Source organism: Pan paniscus, chromosome 12, assembly GCF_029289425.2.
Source record: "Pan paniscus chromosome 12, NHGRI_mPanPan1-v2.0_pri, whole genome shotgun sequence".
NCBI lineage: Eukaryota > Metazoa > Chordata > Mammalia > Primates > Hominidae > Pan > Pan paniscus.
In genome coordinates this window covers 15,157,266-15,179,941 of record NC_073261.2, presented here as the reverse complement: position 1 = coordinate 15,179,941, position 22,676 = coordinate 15,157,266, and the positions used below count along the sequence as shown (strand labels likewise).

The following is a 22,676-nucleotide window of genomic DNA, read 5'->3' as shown; positions in this document are numbered from 1 at the left end:
GGCTCTTTGTCTAGGAATTTCAAACTCTAGGCATTTAACCTAGACCCCTTTCTCAGGAGTTGCACTATGGGCTGTCTAATTAAGGCTTTTTATTGCTTTAGTTCTTTGTTGTTGTTGCACATAAATGACAATTTAACCAATAACTGTTTTAAATTTAGAGAAATATGCCTTTACAATAGTCCTATATGGTTTGGTTCTTTAGTCTTAACTCTTTTAATGTTTCTATTTATTACTGCCATTTTGATGTGTAGTTTTGGGGTTATTTTTGTTACTCTGTCCTTCATTTAAATAGCGTGTTGGCCTATGTGCCAAAGTCTGGGGTTTCATAGAAACCAGCTTCAGGAAGATGTAATGGATCAGCTCATAGGAAGCAAGTCTTTGATAATGGGCTTGGGCTATGTGGAGGAGCAGAGGCTTTCGGCCATGTCCATGCACATCATTCCATCTACGTTGGGTAAAGGCTTTACCACAGAGCCTATGCCAAGAGCTTCCTTGGCATTTTCCCAAGTCCACTAGAGTACAAATGGCCCCACACTGGTCTCTGTGGTTCATGGTACACACCATGTTGCCCCACCAATTTAAGCGAGATGAATGCCAACTTCTTTCCAGTGGCAATCTTCAGGCCAGGTTGCCAGCCTGCTTGTAGATAGCCCTTGATAGGTAATAGGCCACATGGCTTTGGTCCTCTTTGGGGGCCCCAAGGAGGACCTATGACTCCAGCAGAGAGCTCTGCATTTGGAGTCTGGAGTTATAGATTCTAAGTTTAATTTTACTACTAAGGTGATTTTTTTTTATGGTTGGCAAAGGTGGGGGCTGAGTAACCTTTACTGCTCCATGGCTCCCTCTGCTTTGTTATGATTGTGTGCCTGGTTTCATGAAAAAGGTGTTGTAGAGATTCTAGAGATTGTAGTGGTGGTCAGTAATCAAGTTCTCTTACCCTACCTGCATTTCATTGATATTCCCTCAACTTAATAAGGTAATGAGCATGTTAAGTGAACAAACTAGTAGCAGGGCTTATTACCAAATGAATGTAGATTGACAGTGTCATAGAGCTTGGAAATTAGAATCTGGACTAAGTGTTTTCTTAAAATCATTTTCATATCTAGGGAATTTGGCCTTGTCAGTACTTATGGTAATTAAATTCAAGCCACACTTAATGATAAGCATCATTGTCATTGTTCTCCATGATAATAAATCATTGATAATAAATAAAACAATCAATGGTAATAAATAAAATATAGCAACGCTATGTTCTTTACTTTTTATAACCAGAATCAATATTGATGGTTTTCTCAAGTACAGCCAGGGTATCATGTAATTATAACATCCATCCCTTCCACTTTAAGATAAACGTTCGGGGCCATTTCTTCAGCAGATGTGATCTCTGCTCTTTACTGATCAACCCCAGTGATTCAGTTCTCCCCTTTTATCATCATCACTCCTACTCCCTCCAATTTCTCTGATACTTATTCACACTAACAGTTAAACTAGGGACTTCAGGATGGATGCTGAGTGCTGGGAATTCTAGGAAGGGCTGGATTCTCTGAGTGCTTGGAATCTATTGAAGGGTCAGGACCAAGTGGAATGAGGGCGGAGGCTGAAGAGGACACATGTCACCCTCTTTTATAGTTTTTGCAACCTTCATCTGGGCGTGGGAAGTTCTAGCTGTACCCACAGGCTTTTGAACCAAAGAAAATTCAGCTGTTAGAGTTGTGTCCTGTGAGTCCTCTTAGCATCCTCTTCTTGACCCCTCCCCTCCACCTTCATGCTCCAAGCATTGACCAGACTGTACTCTCTTTTCAGAGGTCTGAGCATCAATTTGGCAGAGAACGCCTCACCTCCGACTCATATCTGGGGATAAGTCCTAAAAAAGCGCTCCTTTGAGACCTAGGTTCTTTTGTTCCCTTTTGTTTCCTTCCTGTAGTTTTTACTATCTGAGATACTACAGCAATCCCTTAATCTTCTTTGGCCTTCCAACACACGTGTATCTAGTTCCTTTTATTCAATTCCCTTTGTTTGCAATTCCTAGCATGGATTCTGCTTACAGAGGGATCCCAATTGGAAATTCAGACTTAAGGGATTTGGGGGGTCAAATGATGGGAATTTTGGATGCTGTTTTGTGGTGAACATCCCAAGAAAGGAGTTATGTTGACTGATGTGTAGTGGAGGGGATCTTTAACAGGGCAGAGGAGACTCAAGTGAGGTGGCACTGGCTCAGGTTGACTTTGAACAAAAGTGCACCTGGCATTACCACACTCTTTCCTAGGGTCACAGAAACACTGGAAGCCAAAAGTGATAGAATTGGGGCCATGGCAGGAAAGGACTGTGTTCTTCCAAGGCCAGAAAGGAGATTAGGGTGAAAAGTAAGAGACGTTGAGTCAGGAGACTCTTTGCAGGGCTGGGAAGAGGGGCTCATGGATGAGCTTATCTGGAAGGTTCTGTCTCATTCTTTGTGCTTTTCTTCCTTATAGACAGGTAAACCTGAAGCTGTTAGTGCTTCAAGTCTGTCTCCTAAAACTCATTTCACTCTAGTAGTTAACTTATACCTCAGTAAATTTTTAGGCTTGGCTACAGCAGGTAGGATGGGGTGTATAAACAAGATATAAAAATAACTATTACCACTGATCAGGAACCTAGGGCAGAGGGTAGGGGATAAGCTGGCATCTGGGGCTCAGATTTGGGAGAAATCGCTGCCCACCTCTTTACTTCCTTAGGCAGTTCTGGAGTCCACTGCATTTTGAGGGTACCTGAAACCAGGATTGCCTCAGTTAAAAGACCAGTCTGCATAGTCCCTGTGGCTCCCCATGTGGATGGAGCTGAAAGAGTGTTAGGTAGGGGAGCTCTACTGCCTGGCTTTCCATTCAGGTGTGGCCTTAGGTGGGGTAGTTGAGAAATGCCACAGGGACCTTGCCTGAGACGTGTGGCTAATTTTGCTCTTACAGGATGCCTTTAGCCTGACTGCAGAGGGCAAGGCTCCCAGTCCCAGGAGATGGAGTCCCTGACATGAGAGTGCCTGGCATTTCCAGTTCTAGCTCCAGAATGACATGACAGGAGAGCTGAACTCTGGGAAATTCCCTTAGTTTCCCCTTTATGAGAAACCTAGGATCTGTCATCAACCTCATTTCCTTGTGGTTGATTTTGTGCGGATTGGCTCAACACTTATTTCTCAGCGAGCCCGGACAGGTGATACTTGTGCTAATTCTGTGATTTCTTCCTCCGAGCCTCACAGGATCTTCTGGTAGGAGGAGCTGGTTTTCTTTCATGTCATACGTTTCTCATGCCCCACCCAGGAAGCTGGAGCCTCCCTCTCTGCTCATCCAGATAAATGATCCAGGCTCCATTAGAGCCCATCACTGACCTTGGAAGCTGCTGGAGCCACGATTCAGTCCCCTGGACTGTAGATAAAGGCCCTTTCTTGCCAGGTATAGTCAATAGCTGGAAAACCTCTTCTCCCTCCCTCTGGAGCCTTTCCTCTCATCTGTGCTTTGGGGCTTAATGAAGGGAAGGGCCACATCAGGCTGGCTCTGTGCTTTGTCCTATGTGTGGCTGCTTCTTACTGGGGAGTTGCTGGGATCCTGGCAGAGTGGCCCTGGCATGGGACCCTCCCCTTCTCCTAGGCAAAAACAATGCCGATGAAGGGGTGGAGGCTTCAGAGAAGAGGAGTCAGGGCATCAGGTGCCTGTGGGTTATTTAAGGTCAAATTTTATGCCTGGCCTTCGAACTCCTAGGGGAGACACTACCATACTATCTGGATCTCCAGGTGGAGGAAAATTCTACCTGTTCTCCCTTTGCTGATGCTTCCTTCAAGTTTTGTCCCAGATGTGGCTCAGAACTTCTGCCCAGAGCTTCGTGTCAGGCCAGGTTTCCCAGCTCCCTGTCTAGAATGAGGGCCTGAGGAGCTAGTGTCCTGGAAGGTCTTGGAAACATCTCTTGTGGTTCATCTGTTCTATGTCTGCCTTCACAGGTGCTGAGACAACCACACTATGAGAGGCACTCCAGGAGACGCTGACGGTGGAGGAAGGGCCATCTATCAATCAAGTGAATCAAATGCTGTTGGGATGGGGCTCTGGAGGCTTAGGCCCTCTGCACTCACGCTATCTCCTGTGGAAGCCCCAGCCTTCTCTGCTCCTCTCTGTACACTGCCCTTCCCACCTGGTGCTGCCCACCTACCACTGGGCCCTGGGCTTCTGGAGGGTGGGAGCTATTGCTTAGTCACTGCTCCAGCTCCAGTCCCCAGCACCGGGGCCAAGCACAGAGTAGGCACAAAAGAGGGTAGCTGGGCCTTGGCACACAGGTTCTGTGAGACTGCTCATTGCCCTCTGTCTTGATAGTTTGCCCTCTTAAACCAGTGACTTCCCTTGGTAGCCCTTGCCTTCCTCACCAGAGCTCACAACTTCACTAGAAAGAAAGGCTAGGCTGATGGGTGATGTGAGTGCTGTCAGTTTGGGGATGCAAACCCCACACCTTCCTTACAAAATGGCCTGGGTTAGATACTTTTCTCCTGGGTCTAGTAAAGCAGCCTTGATTATAATATTTCTTCATTTTTTTCTCTATCCCAAAATCAGTGTGTAAACCTATTACTGGGACTATTAATGATTTGAATCAGCAAGTGTGGACCCTTCAGGGTCAGAACCTTGTGGCAGTTCCACGAAGTGACAGTGTGACCCCAGGTGAGTGGTCACCCTGTGCCTTGCCCACTGTTTGCACTGCTGTGGCTGGGAAGCTGGCATCAGCCTTTTGTAAAAGTGTGACTTTACAATGGGTCCCACCAGGAGTGGGGAGAATTTCACACCTAATTGGGAAGAGAAGTCAGGGAGAACTTTGTGTTCCACTAAGATGAAGAAGCCAGAGATGGTGGAGGAGCCTCCAAGGGAATAGGAAAGCTGCTGTCAGTCATCTGAAGCCCTGTCTTATGGAAGACTAGTAGCTTGTTCTGCATGACTTCAGGGTGTCCTAAAATGACTAAATGGGTGAATACCACAGAAAGGCAGGTTTCAGCATCACATTGGGAAAAACTTGCAAAAGGGACCAAGCTCTCCAAGAATCAGAGGGGCGGCTTGATGTAGGAGCTCCCCATCTCCACGTGCTCAAGCAGAGGCGTGAGAATCTCAAGAGCATACTCTGTTGTCTGCTTAGCTCTCTGTGTTTGCTCATTTACTAGGGCAGTGATTGGCACATGGTATGAATGAATGAATGAATGAATGAATATGGGGGTTGGCCATTTGGTGGGTCTAGTTGGGATTACACTCTTCAGCTCTCTTCCAGATCCACTTGAGGATACTGCCCTGCTAAATCAAATAATCTTTCTGACTTCAAAAGGAAACTGATACCATCTCTCCTCTTATCTTTACAGTCACTGTCGCTGTTATCACATGCAAGTATCCAGAGGCTCTTGAGCAAGGCAGAGGGGATCCCATTTATTTGGGAATCCAGAATCCAGAAATGTGTTTGTATTGTGAGAAGGTTGGAGAACAGCCCACATTGCAGCTAAAAGTGAGTAGCTAAGAAAAATATTTAAAAAGCCTTTCCTTTTAGAAGTGTTTGGTTGAATACCTAATTTTAGAATTAAAAAAGAAATAGTCTCATCTTCCTAAGCATATTTATTCCCAGCCTCTTTTAAGTTATGTGCATGCAATACACTTTTCTTTTTATCCTGGCTGTCAGTAGTTAAGGTCCCTGTTTTGCTTTTTTTTTTCCAAGCCAAACTGCATCCAGCTTTATTAAAGATACTTTCCATAAACATTCATGGTATTTCAGGCAGGATATGGGCAGACAATTGTTAACAGTATACAACAACTTTCAAACTCCCTTCTTCAATGGACTACCAGAAATCAGAAAGCCACTATAAAACCCAATGAAGTCTTCATCTGATGCTCTGAACAGGGAGAGTTTAGAGTGAGAGTTGACATTTCACATTTAGCATGTGGTTTAAACTTTTCACAAGCCAACCCTGACTTTCAGGAAGTGAAATGAAAATGGTAGAATTTATCTGAAGATCCACAATCTAGAAACAGAACCACTGCTCTTTTGACAGGTGCCATCTCAGTGGCATCACTGGAAAGTCCAGAGTGCCTGACATACTGGTAACCAATGATTGAGGGCCAGGTCCCAACAGATGTCTGGGCTTAAAGGAGTTAAATCTATGCTGAAAGATGGAAAGGGAGAAGAGGACATAAAAATGAATTTATTTTCCATACCACAAGCCTTTTCTGCCAAGGTGGCCGTGTGTGTCAAAGTCAGAGAATCCCTCCTCCTGGGAGCCAAGAGGAACTCTCTCAAAACTAGAAGGGAAAGGTGTTTTCCCCACATCGATCCAGCTTTGGAGACATTCTATTAGTGACATATGCCCCTTCCCCTAAAAACAACAATGAAGTGTTCTGGGTGCTAACAACATAGCTTAAAAAGAAAAGTAAAACAAAATTCTGCATTTTTATAAAACTTGATAAAAAATAGTTTTTCAAACTGTACAGTCACCAGAAGTACACAGTTATCAAAAATGCACACACTACACTTGGCATCTGCAGCACCTTCAGCTTTCTGTGCCTTCCCTGTTTTGGCATCTCTATTTTCTGCAGGGTTATTCCACTCCTTGCCAGCATCAGCTTTCCCTTTTTCCCTTTGGGTACCTTCTCTCCCTTCTTTGCAGGGGCATTTTTAGGCTTGGCCTCTGGATTTGGAGGAGCAGGTTTAGCAGACAACTTTGCGGGCCTTCTCTGTGGTTTGTCCTTCACCTTGGCTTATCTCCTTTAGCATCCCCTTCAGCCTTTCTCCTGGGCATGGTGGTGGCCACCCCAGCGGGATATAGGCACTGGGTGCAGGATGCAGCAGTGTGCGGGTTTTGGTCAGTCTGGGGGCTGTTCTCGCCTCTTCTTCACACTGCTCTGTCTTTCTTAACCTTTGATATATTCTTGGCCATCATTTCTTCAAGTATATTCTCACCCTTATTTTCCTTTTGGAATTCCTATTCATCCATCATTGGAAGTTATGAATCTCACTTCAGTATCTCACGATATCTCATCTAATTTTTTATACTTTCTATCCCTTCATTGCTTTTTAAAATTTTGGTGTTGCATCTGGAAGAATTTCTTGCTTTGCTCTGCCAGCTCATGGTTACATTTTCAGTGTTGTCCCTTCTGGAAATCATCCTTTTATAGCATTTCCTGAAATTTCAATCTTTACTCTTTTAATTCCCAAACTCTCTGGTTTGTTCTTTTTTTATTTTTTAATGACTGTTTGTCCTCGTTCCACAAACTTCAGTTTAATTCAGTTTGATTCAACTCAATCCAATTCAATTAAGCACATGTATGGGTACTTCCTGGCCTCTAGCACTGCGTAGATGCTTGAGATATAGCTGTGCACAGAATGGCAAAGAACCCTGACCATGTGGGTCTTGGATTCTAGTGAAAGGAGAGAAATGGCAAACAATAAATGTAATAGTAGGTAAATTTGTGCTATGTTAGAGGTCTTTACCTCTCCTAGAAAAATAAAAATGGTTACAGCAGGATAGATAGACCAGCAGCACCAGGAACACAGGCGGCGTCAGGCTGCAGTGGTGAATAGTGCAATAGGCATCATTGCCTAGGTGAGATGTTAGCAGGGAGTAGAAAGAGCTAGGGAAGTTAGTTAGCAGGTGTCTAGTGAGGGCACGTCCCAGGACCAGCGAGGACCGGTGTGCAGGAGTGAATTGAGGAATGAGTCCAGAGAGATAAAGGCAGACATGAAAGGCTTGTCCTTTGCAAGGACTCAGCCTTGCAATCTGAGTGAAATGGGAAATATTAGAATGTTTTGAACAGAGGAATGGTGTGAAGGGGCTTAGGTCTAAAAAGGATCTCTCTGGAGATCTTAGGCTGTGGCGGGCAAAGGTGAAAGTCCTTCAGGAGACTTTGAGGTGGTCTAGGTGTGATTTGATGGGCCAGGAGATAGCAGCAGAGGTGGGGAGAAGTGAGTCAGATTCTGGTAGTATTTTAAGTGGAGGAAACAGGATTGTGAGTGTGATCAATAAAGTCAGGACTGAGAATGACATTTTCTGCTTTGTCCTGTCAGCTAAGTCACCCTTACGTTGTGCGTTTGTTCTCAGATGGGGACTAAGAATTGACTGTTGCGTTTGGCAATGTGTGGGTCTTTGGGGACCTTGGCAGGAGCAGTGTTGGTGCTGTAGTGGGGGCGAAAGCCTGGATGGAGTAAATTTAAAGGGAGGAATTACAAGAAAGGGATCAGAGACAGCAGATATGGACAGCGATTGCAGGAAGTTTTCTGCAAAGTGGAACTGGTGGCGGTGGTGGGTAAGCAAAGTAGTTCTTTTGTTTGAGATGGTAGAAATGACAGCAAATATGCTGATGGGAATGACTAAGAAGAGCAAGCAAAATTGAGGGAGCACAAGAGAGCAGGGAGAACGGCTAGAGGGATGTCGTTAAGTTGCAAGTGCAGATGGGACCTTTCACCCAGTCCTCCTCAAGCAGGGAGGTGCAGATATGGGTGCCACGTGCTGGGAGCCCATGTTACGGTGTGGTTTGTACAAGTTGTCTTCTAATTACTTCAATTTTCTCAGTGGGTGGGAAGTTGAAGGTGATGATGGAGGAGGTATGGGAGTTTCAAAGGAGGAAGCATTCTTCCATTTATTAAACAGCAAATCTCTGTTGAGTAGAATGCTGGGGGCTTTCCTCTGTGTTGAGGAATACAGTGATGAACAAGTCTAACAATCATTCTGGGGTTGATGAATAAATACGCTAAGTTTAGATAGCAGTCGGTACTAATGAAGAAAATAACTCAGGAATATGATCGCAATGAGTAGGAGGGGGGATTCCAAACCGATTTTGGCTGGGATGGAATGTTCAGTAAAGTTCTCCCCAAGGAGGAGACCCAGGTGATGGGGAGCAGCTGGCCTTGGGAAGATGTGGGGCCGGTGTGAGGTGCAGGGAGAGTAAGTGCCAGGACCTTGGGTGGGAACAGCTTGGTGTCTTGGAAGGCAAAGAAGAAGACAGGTGTGGTGGGGGCAGAATGAGCATGCAGGAGAGTGGTAAGAAGGCAGGGCAGCAGGTAGGCAGGGGCTGGGTGGCGTAGACCCTGTGGGCTTTGCCGAGGAGTTTCACTGTAATAACAATAGAAAATCATGCAAAAGGGTATCATAATCTTATTTATTTACTTCGGTTTAAAGTTCACTTACCTGCCTTATGGAGAATGATTATTAGAGAATAGAGTAGGTTCAAGGAGAACGTTTAGAAGGTCACCCTAATTGTCCAGGTGACAGAGTGATGGCCTGCATTGGGGTTGATGCCATGTGTGGAGTGCAAGAAGTGACTCGATTCAGGAAATATTTTGGTATTTTGGAAATAGAGTCCACAGGCCTTGCTCCTGGGTTAGATGTTAGGGGATCAAAAAAAAAAAAAAAAAAAAAAAAAAAAAAAGAAATGTCAGTAATGACTCCTACGTTTCTGGCCACCCAAAGAATCAGATTAACTGGAAGCCATTAATTGAGTAAAGGAATCCTGTGGGAGAAGAACTTCTCACTCAGGGTGGAATGTGGCTGAATTACAGATCATTTCTGTGTCTCTCTTGAGATCTTGAACACTTGCAATTTACTTAGAAATACTTATTTTACCTAAATATACAATGCACGTACGTACAAATATATAGACATACAGAATATAGTTCCATATACAATATAGAAGGCATTTTTTGATTGCTCTATTTACCTTCTTCCTTTGATACAAATCCTTTGATTTGTTAGACCCTCTTGGGTCTTTTTCATTGGTATTTATCTTTCTCATATATGTGGCAATTAGTCAGAAATTCATACCCTAACCTGGCTGTCCTTTGTCACGCCAGTGGTTCTTGCCGGGTAGTGACTCTCACTGTTGTGGTATTGGTAAGGGAGGTAATTTCCAATTTCTTCCTTTTCCTAAGGGTCCCCTCAGCCTCTTGTGTGAGAAGAGTTCTAACTTGTTGTTCAAGTGTGGCTGCTTGTTCATTAAACTCTCCCTTGTAAACTTCCTACACCATCTCTGGATTTGAGGGTGGGGGCTTGGAAGGTAAAATTTCATGTATGTTTACTCTGCTGCTCCTTCAAAATGTGTGTTTCTCTAGGCCTGCTCTAATAGATGGATAAGGTTTTCTGGAACTTTGGAACATTTATTGAATTATTATGAATAACCTTGAATAGCTCAAACAGCTTCTGTTTCTCCCAATGGGTACTTGTTCTGACATTTCAGGAGCAGAAGATCATGGATCTGTATGGCCAACCTGAGCCCGTGAAACCCTTCCTTTTCTACCGTGCCAAGACTGGTAGGACCTCCACCTTTGAGTCTGTGGCCTTCCCGGACTGGTTCATTGCCTCCTCCAAGAGAGACCAGCCCATCATCCTGACTTCAGAACTTGGGAAGTCATACAACACTGCCTTTGAATTAAATATAAATGACTGAACTCAGCCTAGAGGTGGCAGCTTGGTCTTTGTCTTAAAGTTTCTGGTTCCCAGTGTGTTTTCGTCTACATTTTCTTAGTGTCATTTTCATGCTGGTGCTGAGATAGGAGCAAGGCTGCTGTTATCATCTCATTTTATAATGAAGAAGAAGCAATTACTTCATAGCAACTGAAGAACAGGATGTGGCCTCAGAAGCAGGAGAGCTGGGTGGTATAAGGCTGTCCTCTCAAGCTGGTGCTGTGTAGGCCACAAGGCATCTGCATGAGTGACTTTAAGACTCAAAGACCAAACACTGAGCTTTCTTCTAGGGGTGGGTATGAAGATGCTTCAGAGCTCATGCGTGTTACCCACGATGGCATGACTAGCACAGAGCTGATCTATTTCTGTTTTGCTTTATTCCCTCTTGGGATGATATCATCCAGTCTTTATATGTTGCCAATATACCTCATTGTGTGTAATAGAACCTTCTTAGCATTAAGACCTTGTAAACAAAAATAATTCTTGTGTTAAGTTAAATCATTTTTGTCCTAATTGTAATGTGTAATCTTAAAGTTAAATAAACTTTGTGTATTTATATAATAATAAAGCTAAAACTGACATAAAATAAAGAAAGAGTAAACTGAAATTAGCAAGAGTAGTTGAATAAAGCCATTGCAGTGGGTAAACCTGGGACTGGGGCTTAGCTGGGGACAAAAGGGCCTTCCTTGGTGGATAGCGATGGGGTGGGGGTGAGAAATTCAGTATGTAACAGGGCTCTGCTGTTTGGCTCCTTTCTTTATGGTCGAATAGCCTTGGTTTTTCCCTGCTTCCTCTAGTCTTTTCCTTTTAGACCATCTCACCATTCACATACTTTTTTCAAAAACTTCAGTAAAGGTGTCTTTTTTTTCTTCTTGGAAGAGAAAGCCTTGCTTTCCCAACAGCCACCTTTAGAAGATATATTCTGACGAAATTAAATAACTGACTGATATAGTTTGCATGTTTGTCCTCGTCCAAATCTCATGTTGAAATGTAATCCCCAGTGTTGAAGGTGGAGCCTGGTGGGAGGTGTTTTGGTCATGGGGGTGGATCACTTGTGGCTTGATGCTGTCCTCACCATAGTGAGTGGGTTCTCACAAGATCTGGTTGTTTAAAAGTGTGTGGCACCTCCACCCTCACTCTCTCTGTTGCTCCTGCTTTTGCCATGTGATGTACCTGCTCCCCCTTCACCCTCTGCCATGATTGGAAGCTTCCTGAGGCCTCCCTAGACGCCAAACAGATACCAATACCAAGCTTCCTGTAAAGCCCGCAGAACAGAACTGTGAGCTAATTAAACCTCTTTTCTTAATAAATTACCCAGTCTTGGGTATTTCTTTACAACCGTGAAAGAACGACCTAACACCCTCACTGTGGGTATAATTGTAGAAATACATACCTCAGATCTGATTCTGTATATAATGGATTTCTTTATTTTTACTCTAACACTGAAAATGCAGAACATTCTGTTTGCTTAAGTACATTCTTCAAAATAGCATAGCAACTTATTTTTTTTTCTACTTTTGGGCAATCAGACTGCATCCACTACTAACAATTACAATAAGCAATCAGCAAGCATGGATTTAATGTGATACCTCTTTATTCTTTAACTTTTTCTTTTTGGGGGGTTATTTTTAATTAAACATTTAAAAATAATTTTTAAAGCTCAATTTTTACGTATCTTTTTAAATTGACAGATAACAGTGTATGTTTTTATTGGGTACCACATGATGTTTTGAAGTACATATACATTTGTGGAATGGTTAAATCTAGCTAATTAACAAATGTACTGCCTCACATGGTTATCATTTTTTGTGGTGAGAGCACATAACATCCACTCTCTACATTTTTTGAGAGAATATATCATCATTTACTATAGTCTCCTTGCTGTAAAATAGGTCTCTTGAAATTTATTCCTCCTACATAACTGTAATTATGTAGCCCTTGGCTAACATCCCCCCATCCCTCCTCCTGCCTAACTACACTAGCCTCTGGTAACTACCATTCTACTTTCTACCTCTATGAGATCAACTTTTTTTAAAATTTCACATATGAGTGAGATCATGTGGTATTTGTCTTTCTGTGCCTGGCTTGTTTCATTTAGCATAATGTTCTCCAGGTTCATCCATGTCGTCACAACTGGTGGGATTTCAATCCCTTTTTATGGCTAAATAGTATTCCATTATGTGTATGTACCAAATTTTCTTTATCTACTCATCTGTTGATGGACACTTAGGTTGACTCAATATCTTGGCTATTGTGAATGGTGCTACAATAAACATGGGAGTGCAGATATCTCTTTGACATAAAGATTTGAATTCCTTTGCATAGTGTGATTGCTGGATCATATGGTAGTTCTATTTTTAATTTTCTGAGCTTCTATAATGTTTTTCAGAGTGGCTGCACTAATTTAAATGCCCCCCAAAGGTGTATAAGAACTTCCTTTTCTCCACAACATTGACAGCACTTATCTTTTGTCTTTTTGATAATGGCCATTCTAACTAGGGGAAAGTTATATGCCATTGTGATTTTGACTTGCATTTCTCTGATTAGGAATATTGAGCATTTTTTCATATATCTATTGGTCATTTGTGTGTCTTTCTTTTTGTGAAATGTCTATTCAGGTATTTTGCCTGTTTTTCAAACAGGTTATTTATTTATTATTATTATTATTTGCAACTGAGTTGTTTAAGTTCGCTATGTATTTTTGATATTTACTCCTTGTCAGATGTATAGTTTGCAAATATTTTCTCCCATTCTGTAAGTTGTCTCTTCACTCTGTTGATTGTTTCCTTTTCTGTACAGAAGCTCTCTTGTTTGATATAGTCACACATTTGTTTATTTCTGATTTTGTTTTTTGCCTTTGATTTTGAGGTCTTATCCAAAAAATCCTTGCTCAGACAATGTTTCTCCTATGTTTTCTTCTAGTAGTTTCATAGTTTCAAGTCTTATGTTTAAGTATTTAATCCATCTTAATTTTTGTATATGGTGAGAGATAAGAGTCAATTTTATTTTTCTGCGTGTGGATATCCAATTTTTCTAACATCATTTATTATTTTTTATAATAATAATGACAATTATAGCATTTACTACAATGACTTGTAATACTCTAAGGTGCATGTGTGTGTCTGTGTTTTAATATTTTACAAATTGTCACAAAGGCACTCAACCCCATAGAAGATGTAGTATTTTTTAGTGTAAAGCAATTTTTGTAGTCTTGACAAAAATCATTTAAAATTCTGTCACAAAGCAAATTAATTTCCTATTTCATGAATTAAAAATGAAAAGAGACTACAAAAAGCTTTATTTGTTTTAAATAATGTTTCCCTTCTTTTTTGGGGACAAAACAATGTCTACTTTAATTAGGTAAATCTTCCTCAGACTTTGATGTTGTATCATAGCATATATCATGATCTTACCCACTATGTTTAGAGATTGTTTTTTAAATTAAGTGTGTAATAATGCCCACACCTTTATTAACTCTGTTTAGCTGCATTAGTTATGATGATGCTAAAATCTCTCATATTTCATTTTTTCTTGATGTCATTTCATCAAACCATTAAGACTCATGGTTAAAATATAGTAAATATATAATAGAGGCATATGTTTATTTAACACAAAGCTTGTTGTTAGTATCATGTTCACAGTGGTGGGAGCCATGACTAATTCATCAGTGTCCCCAGTGCCTTGGCAGTAGGTCTTCACCATTAAATCTCATGTTGTAGAATTACTTTATCACTTGCTTTAAAAAGAATCATTTGCTTGATAATTTGCTTAGAGTAATGTTTGCTATTAGTGTATAAAAATGCTACTGTTTTTTCAGCAAAGACTTGGGACTAACTTAAATGTCCATCAGTGTTAGACTGGATAAAGAAAATGTGGCACATATACACCATGGAATACTATGCAGCCATAAAAAGAATGAGTTCATGTCCTTTGCAGGGACATGGGTGAAGCTGGAAACCATTATTCTCAGCAAACTAACACAGGAACAGAAAAGCAAACACCACATGTTCTCACTCTTAAGTGGGAGTTGAACAATGAGAACACATAGATACAGGGAGGGGAACATCAGGCACTGAGGCCTGTCAGGGGATGGGGGGTAAAGGGAGGGAGAGCATTAGGACAAATACCTAATGTGGGGCTTAAAACCTAGATGATGGGTTGATAGGTGTGGCAAACCACCATGGCACATGTGTGTAACAAATCTGCACGTGTATCCCAGAACTTAAAGTTAAAAAAAATGCTACTGTTTTTTGAACGTTGATTTTGTAACCTGCAACTTTATTGAATTAGTTTATTAGATCTAACAGTTTTTTTTCGATGTTTAAGATTTTTAATGTATAAGAGCATGTCAAAAGCAAACATGGACAATTTAACTTTCTCCTTTCCAATTTGGACGCCTTTTATTTCTTTCTTTTGTCTGGCTCTGGCTAGGACTTCCAGTACTATGTTGAAGAGAAGTGGTGAAAGTGGGCATTCTTTTTTTCTTCCAAATCTTAGAATAAAAGCTTCAAACTTTTCCCCATTCAGTATGATGTTAGCCATGGGTTTGTTGTATATGGCCTTTCTTATGTTCAGATACATTCCTTCTATACCTAATCCATTGAGAGTTTTTATCATGAAGAGATGTTGAATTTTGTCAAATGTTTTTTTCTGCGTCTTTTGAAATGATTATATATTTTTTCTTTCATTTTGTTAACATGGTATATTATATTTATTGATTTGTGTGTATTGAACCATCCTTGCATACCTGGGATGATTTGCTATGGTGAATAATCCTTTTAATGTGCTATTTGAGTTTGGTTTGCTAGTAGTTTATTATGGAATTTTGCATCTATGTTCATTAGCGATGTTGGTCTGTAGTTTTCCTTTTTGGTGGTGTTCTGGTCTGGTTTTGGCATCAGGATGATGCTGGCCTTATGGAATGAGTTTGAAAGAATTCCACTCTCTTCAGCTTTGTGAAATAGTGTGAAAAGGCTTGGTGTTAGTTCTTCACTAAATGCTTGATAGAATTAAGGAATGAAGCCATCAGGCCCTGGGGTTTTCTTTGATGAAAGAGTTTTAAACTGCTAATTAAATCTCCTTCCCTATTGATCTGTTCAGTCTTTTTATTTCTTCATATTTCAATAGTGGTAGGTTTTATGTGTCCAGGAATTTATCTATTTCTTCAAGGTTTTCCAATTTGTTGGCATATAATTGTTCATAATAGTCTCTATGATTCTTTGTATTTCAGTGATATCAGCTTTAACATCTCCCTTTTCATTTCTGATTTTATTTATTTGAATATTCTTTTTTTCTTAGTCTAGCTTACATTTTGCTTATTTTATTTATCTTTTTAAAAATCAGCTCTTCATTTTGTTGATCTTTTTTAGTCTCTATTGATTTATGCTCTGATTTTTATTATTTTTTCTTCTACTAATTTTAGGTTTAGTTTTTTCTTGTTTTTCTAGTTCCTTGAGATGCAACATTACATTGTTTATTTATAAGAGTATATAGTATATAATGCTGTATACTCTTTTTGTCTTTGACAGTTTGATGATTATATGTTGTGGGGTAGTCTTATTTGGGTTCTTTCTTTTTAAATATAGGTGTTTATCACCATAAACATTCCTCTTAGGACTGCTAATGCTGTATTCCATAAGTTTTGGTATATTGTGTTTCCATTTTCATTTTTCTCAAGACATTTTAAAATTTTCCTTTAAATTTCTTTATTGGCCCATTGGTTGTTCAGTAACATGTTGTTTAATTTCCATGTATTTGCAAATTTTACCAGGTTTCTCCTGTTAATTCTTTCTAGTTTTATACCACTGTGGTCAGAGAAGATATGTGATATGATTTCAATCTTTTTAAATATGTTAATACTTGTTTTGTGGCCTAACATATATTCTGTTCTGAAGAATGTTCCATGTTGCAATTGAAAAGAATATGTATTCTGTAGCAGTTAAATGCAATTGTTTTTTGTAAATTTCTGTTAGGTCTATTTTGTCTAGAGTGCCATTTAAATCTGATGTTTGTTAATTTTGTGACTGTATGAGCTTTCCATTGCTGAAGGTGAAGTGTTGAAATCCCTTACAATTATTGTATTGCAATCTATCCCTTTCTTTAGATCTATTAATATTTTCCTTGCTGAATTCACCCCTTTGCCATTATATAATGACCTCCTTTGTCTCATTTTTACTTAAATAAAAATTAAGTTTTAAATTTACAATCTATTTTATCCAATATAACTATAGCTACTTCTGCTCTCTTTTGGTTTCCATTTGGGTAGAACATCTTTTCCATCCCTTCACTTTCATTGTACATGTATCCTTATAGATGAAGTGGGTTTCTTGTTGGCTGTGTAAGTTGGGCCTTGTTTTTTTTTTTTTTAATTCAGCTACTCTATGACTTTTCATTGGATAATTTAGTTCATTTATATTCAAGGTAATTATTGATTGTAAGAACTTACTCCTGCCATTTTGTTACATGTTTTCTAGTTGTTTTGTGGATCCTTTATTCCTTTCTTTCTCTCTTACTGTCTTCCTTTGTGGCTAATTTTCTTTAGTCGTATGTTTTGATTCCTAATTATTATTTTTAGTGCATAGGTTTTTGCTTTGTGGTTACCATGAGGCTTACAAAGACTTTTTATGGTTGTAACAGGTTATTTAAAACTGATGACAACTTAAATTTGATTGCAAATATTTCTACTTTTTAATTTAACTCCTCTCTCAACATTTTGAATTTTTGATGTCATAGCTTATATCTTTTTATGTTGCATATTCTTTAAGAACTTGTTATAGTTATTATTTATAATAGTTTTGTCTTTTAACCTTTTATACTAAAGATATAAGTGATTTACATACCACCATTATGTTAATAGAGTATTCAGAGTTTGACTATGTACCTACTTTTACCAACGAGTTATATTCTTTCAGATGTTTTTGTGTTACTCATTTGCATCTTTTTTTTCATCTTGCAGAACTCCCTTTAGCATTTCTTGTAAGACAGGTTTGGTGGCGATGAATTCCCTCAGTTTTTGTGTGTCTGAAAAATCTTTATCTCTCCATCATTTTTGAAAGACAGCTTTGCTGACCAGAATATTCTTGGTTGGCACGTTTTTTTCCTTCAGCATTTTAAATGTATCATTCCATTTTCTCCTGGCCTATGAGGTTTCTGTTGAGAAGTTTGCTGTTGGGCATATAGAGACCATTATATGTTATTTGCTTCTTATCCCTTGCTACTTTCAGGATACTCTTTTTGTCTTTGACAGTTTGATGATTATATGTTGTGGGGTAGTCTTGTTTGGGTTGAGTTTGATTAGAGATCTTTGACCTTCCTGTACTTGGATATTTATATCTTTCTCCAGGTTTGGAAAGTTTTCCATTGTTATTCTATTCCTTTCTCTTTCTTTACTCCCTCTTGAGTACCAGTAACCCATACATTTGCTCTTTTGATGTTACTCCATAAGTTTTATAAGCTTTCTTCATTTATTTTTATTCCTTTTTCTCCACTGACTGTATATTTTGAATTACCCTGTCTTTGAATTCACAGATTCTTTTCCTCTTGTTGTTCAGTTCTACTGTGGATGGTCTCATTGTATTTTTAATTTTTTTCTCGGCTCCAGAATTTCTATTTGAGTTTTTGAAAGTTATTTCATTATCTCTGTTAAGTTTCTCTGACAAAATTTTGAATTGTTTTTCGGTATGTTCTTGAAGTTTGCTGAGCTTCCTTAAAACAGGTATCTTGAATTCCTTGTCAGGCAGTTCTTCCATCTCCATTTCTTCAGGGTCAGTCACTGGCACCTTATTTTGTCTGCTTGGTGAAGTGATCATTCCCTGATTTATCGTGATTCTTGTAGCCATTTGTAGATGTCCGTGCATTGATGTAAGTATCTAATCTAGTCTTTGCAATCTGGCTTTGTTGGGGAGCTTCCTTTAGCAGTAAGCCTGTCCAGAGATTCAGAGAAGTTTGACTGGGGAGATCCCTAAGCCTGTGACCATTTCAGCAATTGCAGCACTAGGAGCTGCTCTAAGTCCAGGACCACGATGGCCAGAATCCTTTGGCAGCAGAGGCTGAGGTAGCACTGGGTCACATCCAAAGCTTAGAGTCTCTGAGACCAGCACAGCACTACATAGGGCATGCTCAACACCATGGCCACTATGGCCTGCCCACTGCTGGCAGTGACTTGTACCAAACTCAAGTCCATCTCACTGGTGCCACAGGTTCCTGTCTGGTGCTGGGGTAGATCTAGAGGCTTCATCTACAGGTATAAGCCTGGTGGTAGGGATCAAGTTGTTTGCCCTGTGGTGGGTTTTACTGTGGCAGGCGTGGTACTGAGTTCCAAGGTGAAGTCTTACTCTTAATTCCTTTTTCTTTCCCCGAGAGATAATGTCTCTCTCTATACTGCACTGCCTGGGGTTAGGGAAGGGGTGATGTGGGTAATGTAAAACGGTCCTTCCTATTCTCTTCAATGCATCTGTTATTATTATGATGCTAAAATCAAGTACTGTGATCTCTCACCTGGTTTCCTTTGCTCTTGTGATTTTTTTTGTGCATGAATAGTTGATCAAATTGATGTTTCTGTGTGGGATGATTAATGCAAAGTCCTACTTTCCTCCTTCCTCTGCCACTCTCCTCTAAAGTTTTCTTCCTCAATTGAATATAATGTTGGCATTGCAGTTTTATAAAAATCAACATTAAAATAAGTGTTAAAGTTAATTAATTCTGGAATATCCAATAGAAGAATTAGTCATTGGATATTCACTCGTATATCCATACTATGCTAATAAATAGTGGCAGGTTGTTACATCTGCCAATTTATATTATTAATTAAAAGCTGATGACACATTAGCTTGTGACATGATTATGGTTGTAAGTGTTACAGCATCTCCATCCTGCTACAGGCTGTGTGATGATTTGGTATTCCCACTTCTTTTCTCTACTGTGAAAAACTTTGTTTGTTCAGTCACTGATACCTTGGACTTTCACTTGGCACAAATGTGAGCTCAAACAAAAGCTCAAATATGAGTCCTGACATCATGTGGCTGGACTCAAGGGTAAGGTGTTCATTCTGGTGATACAGAAGAGGCTATGATGACAGAGTATAACCAAAATGAAAACACCAATTTATAATAATCTCATAGAAAGCATGTGGAACCCAGAAAACACAGATCTGGGCTCCCTGCCTTACCCATCACATGTGAGAAATAGTGTATTATGCCATGGTTTACAAAATCATGGAGGATCCCTGCAAGGAGCAATATCCTCATTTTCAGGTGAATAGTCTGGTCCACACCTAGTTTTTACACATTGCTATAAAATACTTTTGCATTTGAGAAGCACAAGCTCTAGGCTAATACTCATCAAATAATTTGTTTTCTTTGGACCTTTGGCAATTGGTGTTATAGAAGGTCTGATGCACTAGGAGAAGGGGGATTCTGGGGGCGGGGGCGGAATTAGTAGTCTTATAACCATGCCACCAGAGATTCACAATTGTAGATAAAACAGGTGAGCGGGTTGTTTCTCTGTCAAGTTGCTTTGGGGCTGATATCCTCTCACCTCAGGACTGCTGAAGGGTAATGGCTGTTTCCTGAATCTGGACAGGAAGACTTTGTCTCATAATTCATTAACAACTGGGCATGGGGACTGAAGATGCTGCCCACAGTGTGCTGAAAACAATGGTCATAACTCATAATACATGTCAATAAAATATTGTTTTGTTTCTTAGACTATTGCTGTGAGAAATCAGCAACAATTACCTTGAGCAAGATGGCAGAGCAAAGTCTGAGACATGTCATCATTAGGGCTGTCCCTATCTAGCAGGGTGTCTGCAAATGACCTACCCAGGGTGGAGTCACCCAAGGTGGAGCACCTGTGCAAATGTCATTACGTAGTGACACAAGTACAGTAATGTTCAGCACACCTGTATTTCCCAAACTTGAAACTACATTAGAATCATCTGGATATTCACTGAAAACCTAGGGCACTTGTGCTCGCTCCATGCCTAGTAGATTAAAATCCCCTCCTCCAGAAATTGCAACTTACTAAGTTTATGGTGGGACCTAAGAATTAATATTTTACCAAAGACCCTAGGGAGTGCTAATTTCTAAGTAAACACGGGAAACACTCTTCTGGACCATCCAGTGGAGTTTTGTGTGTAAAAAGACACAAATTAATCATGCTTGGAATGATCTATATGCTTCTATAGAAATAAAGAGATATGTAAAAATACATACCTCCTGCTTTTTTTGACGTTTACTTTTGTAAAGTTGTTCTCTCTTGAGTGATTTAAAAGCAAACTGAAGGAAAATGACTTGTATAAAAAGTTCACATCCTCAAATAAAATTTTTCATATCCCCAAATTGGAAAGAACCGAAATTTCCATCAAGCAGTGAATAGATAAACAAGTTGTGGTGTATTCAATGCTACTTAGCAATAAAAAGAAATTAAGGATGTGGGTGGTGGCACGCGGCACGGCAATGGCAGCAGGCGGCAGCGATCCACGGGCTGACGATGTAGAGGAGGACACTTCACAGCTCCTTTTTCCTAAAGAGTTTGAAACAGCGGAGACCCTTCTAAATTCAGAAGTTCATATGCTTCTGGAACATCGAAAGCAATAGAACGAGAGTGCAGAGGATGAACAGGAACTCTCAGAAGTCTTCATGAAAACAATGAAACTACACAGGCCGTTTCAGTGGTTTCGAAAACAGAGAGACCATTGCCAGTGTTCGTAGCTTGTTACTCTAGAAAAACCTTCATAAATTTGAGTTGGTCTGTTTGGCCAACCTTTGCCCAGAGACTGCTGAGGAGTCCAAGGCTCTAATCCCAAACTTGGAGGGGTGGTTTGAAGATGAGGAGCTGCAGCAGGTTCTTGATGATATCCAGACAAAGCACAGCTTTCAGTATTAATCCCTAAACATCACTGCTGCTTGGAGAAACTATGGCCCCACAGGGTCTGGGGCTGATTTGCATAGACATTTCATTGTAGAAGACAGTTGGGAATTCCTTTGGAGAAAACAGCCCAACTTGCTGTTGGGTTAGGTTGCTGTTTCAAATAATTCGTAGGTCCAGGTGACATGTAATCTTGGAGCAGCCTTGTGCAGTGGCTGCCAGTGGCTTCCTGAGTGTGCCCTGGGAAGTGTGAGGTGGCTCGGGTGGGAGGGGGTGTCATATTAGCCACACTGTTGACTCCCTCATTCATGACTTTTGGCCCCCACGTTATCTTGTATTCTTAATACTTCATGTTTTAATTTCAGTGTGTTTATACGTTTTGAAACTAGACCAGAACATAGTAGACTTTATAGAGAAAGACCAGTTTTATCTAGATGCCAAAGGAAGAATTAAACCACTGTTATTGTTTGAGACTTTTTTTTTTTTTTTTTGGAGATAGGGTCTTAACTCTATTGCCCAGGCTGGAGGAGTGCAATGGTGCAATCATGGCTCACTGCAACCTTCTGGGATCAAAAAATCCTCCTGCCTCAGCCTCCCAAATGGCTGGGGCCACAGATGTGCACCACCACTCTTGGCTAATTAAAAAAAATTTTTTTAAAATTTTATTTTAAATAGAGGGTGTGTCTCACTATGTTGCCCAGACTGGTCTTAAACTCCTGGCCTCAAGTGATCCTCCTGCCTTATCCTCCCAAACTGCTGAGATTACAGGTGTGAGCCACTGCACCTGGCCTGAGGAGTATGTAAAGTTCCTGGGCCTCTGTGCATGCCTGAGCAGCTGCTGTTCAGAGACTTCAAGCAGCTCTGTGTCAGACCCCAGGTCCTGGTAACGTGCGCTCACTCCACCTCCTGATCTGAGGGTTGCAAAGATTCATGGGAGAAGTGTGGTTTCCTGCTTCCCTTGGCGGGGTGCTGGGGATTCCCTTGGCTCTCTGTCGCCAACAGGAGGACTGTCACCTCGCCCTGCTTTCCTTTGTTCTCTGTGGGTCGAGTTGTTTCCCTGATCAGTCCCAATGCGAGTACCTGGATATATCAGTTGAAGGTGCTGTATTTACTCACCCCTTTTTGTTATTTTCCATGAGTGCCACACACTGCAGCTGCTTCTCATTGGTCATCTTGGCCCCCACCAGCAGTTCTTAATTCTAGAGAAAACATTAAGTTATTCAGGAGACAAAAGGTAATCATAATTTACTATATAGCCTAATTGTCAGTAATGTTTATATTGCAATAATAGTGTATACGCTATCCAAAATCATGATGTAAATATTTTGGAAGGATGCATGGATGAATGAGTGTGTGTGTGTGTGTGTGTGTGTGT

The 22,676-nt window shown here is 40.5% G+C and overlaps 2 protein-coding genes across 9 annotated transcripts in view; both read left to right on the top strand.

Moving 5' to 3' along the window:
- The window catches only part of IL36G (interleukin 36 gamma), a 192,097-nt gene extending 181,055 nt beyond the window's left edge, over nt 1-11,042 (top strand). For 5 of the 8 annotated variants that reach the window (XM_063594690.1, XM_055107397.2, XM_055107399.2 and 2 more), the window contains 5 exons: nt 3,291-3,422; nt 3,965-4,038; nt 4,566-4,670; nt 5,354-5,493; nt 10,209-11,042. In XM_063594690.1, the coding sequence (XP_063450760.1) occupies nt 3,984-4,038; nt 4,566-4,670; nt 5,354-5,493; nt 10,209-10,418 (510 nt within the window). In that variant the 5' untranslated portion in view covers nt 3,291-3,422; nt 3,965-3,983 and the 3' untranslated portion in view covers nt 10,419-11,042. Of the gene's footprint in view, nt 1-2,179; nt 3,423-3,964; nt 4,039-4,565; nt 4,671-5,353; nt 5,494-10,208 lie in introns of those variants that run through there. The other 3 variants (XM_055107398.2, XM_063594691.1, XM_055107400.2) reach the window with 2 other exon arrangements.
- A 9,847-nt stretch (nt 11,043-20,889) lies between these two features.
- LOC100992899 (DNA-directed RNA polymerase II subunit RPB4) lies at nt 20,890-22,517 on the top strand. The gene is given in 2 exon segments (XM_055107403.1): nt 20,890-21,084; nt 21,086-22,517. Coding segments are annotated over 2 exon segments (429 nt in total). The 3' UTR covers nt 21,320-22,517.
- The last annotated feature ends 159 nt before the right edge of the window (nt 22,518-22,676 follow it).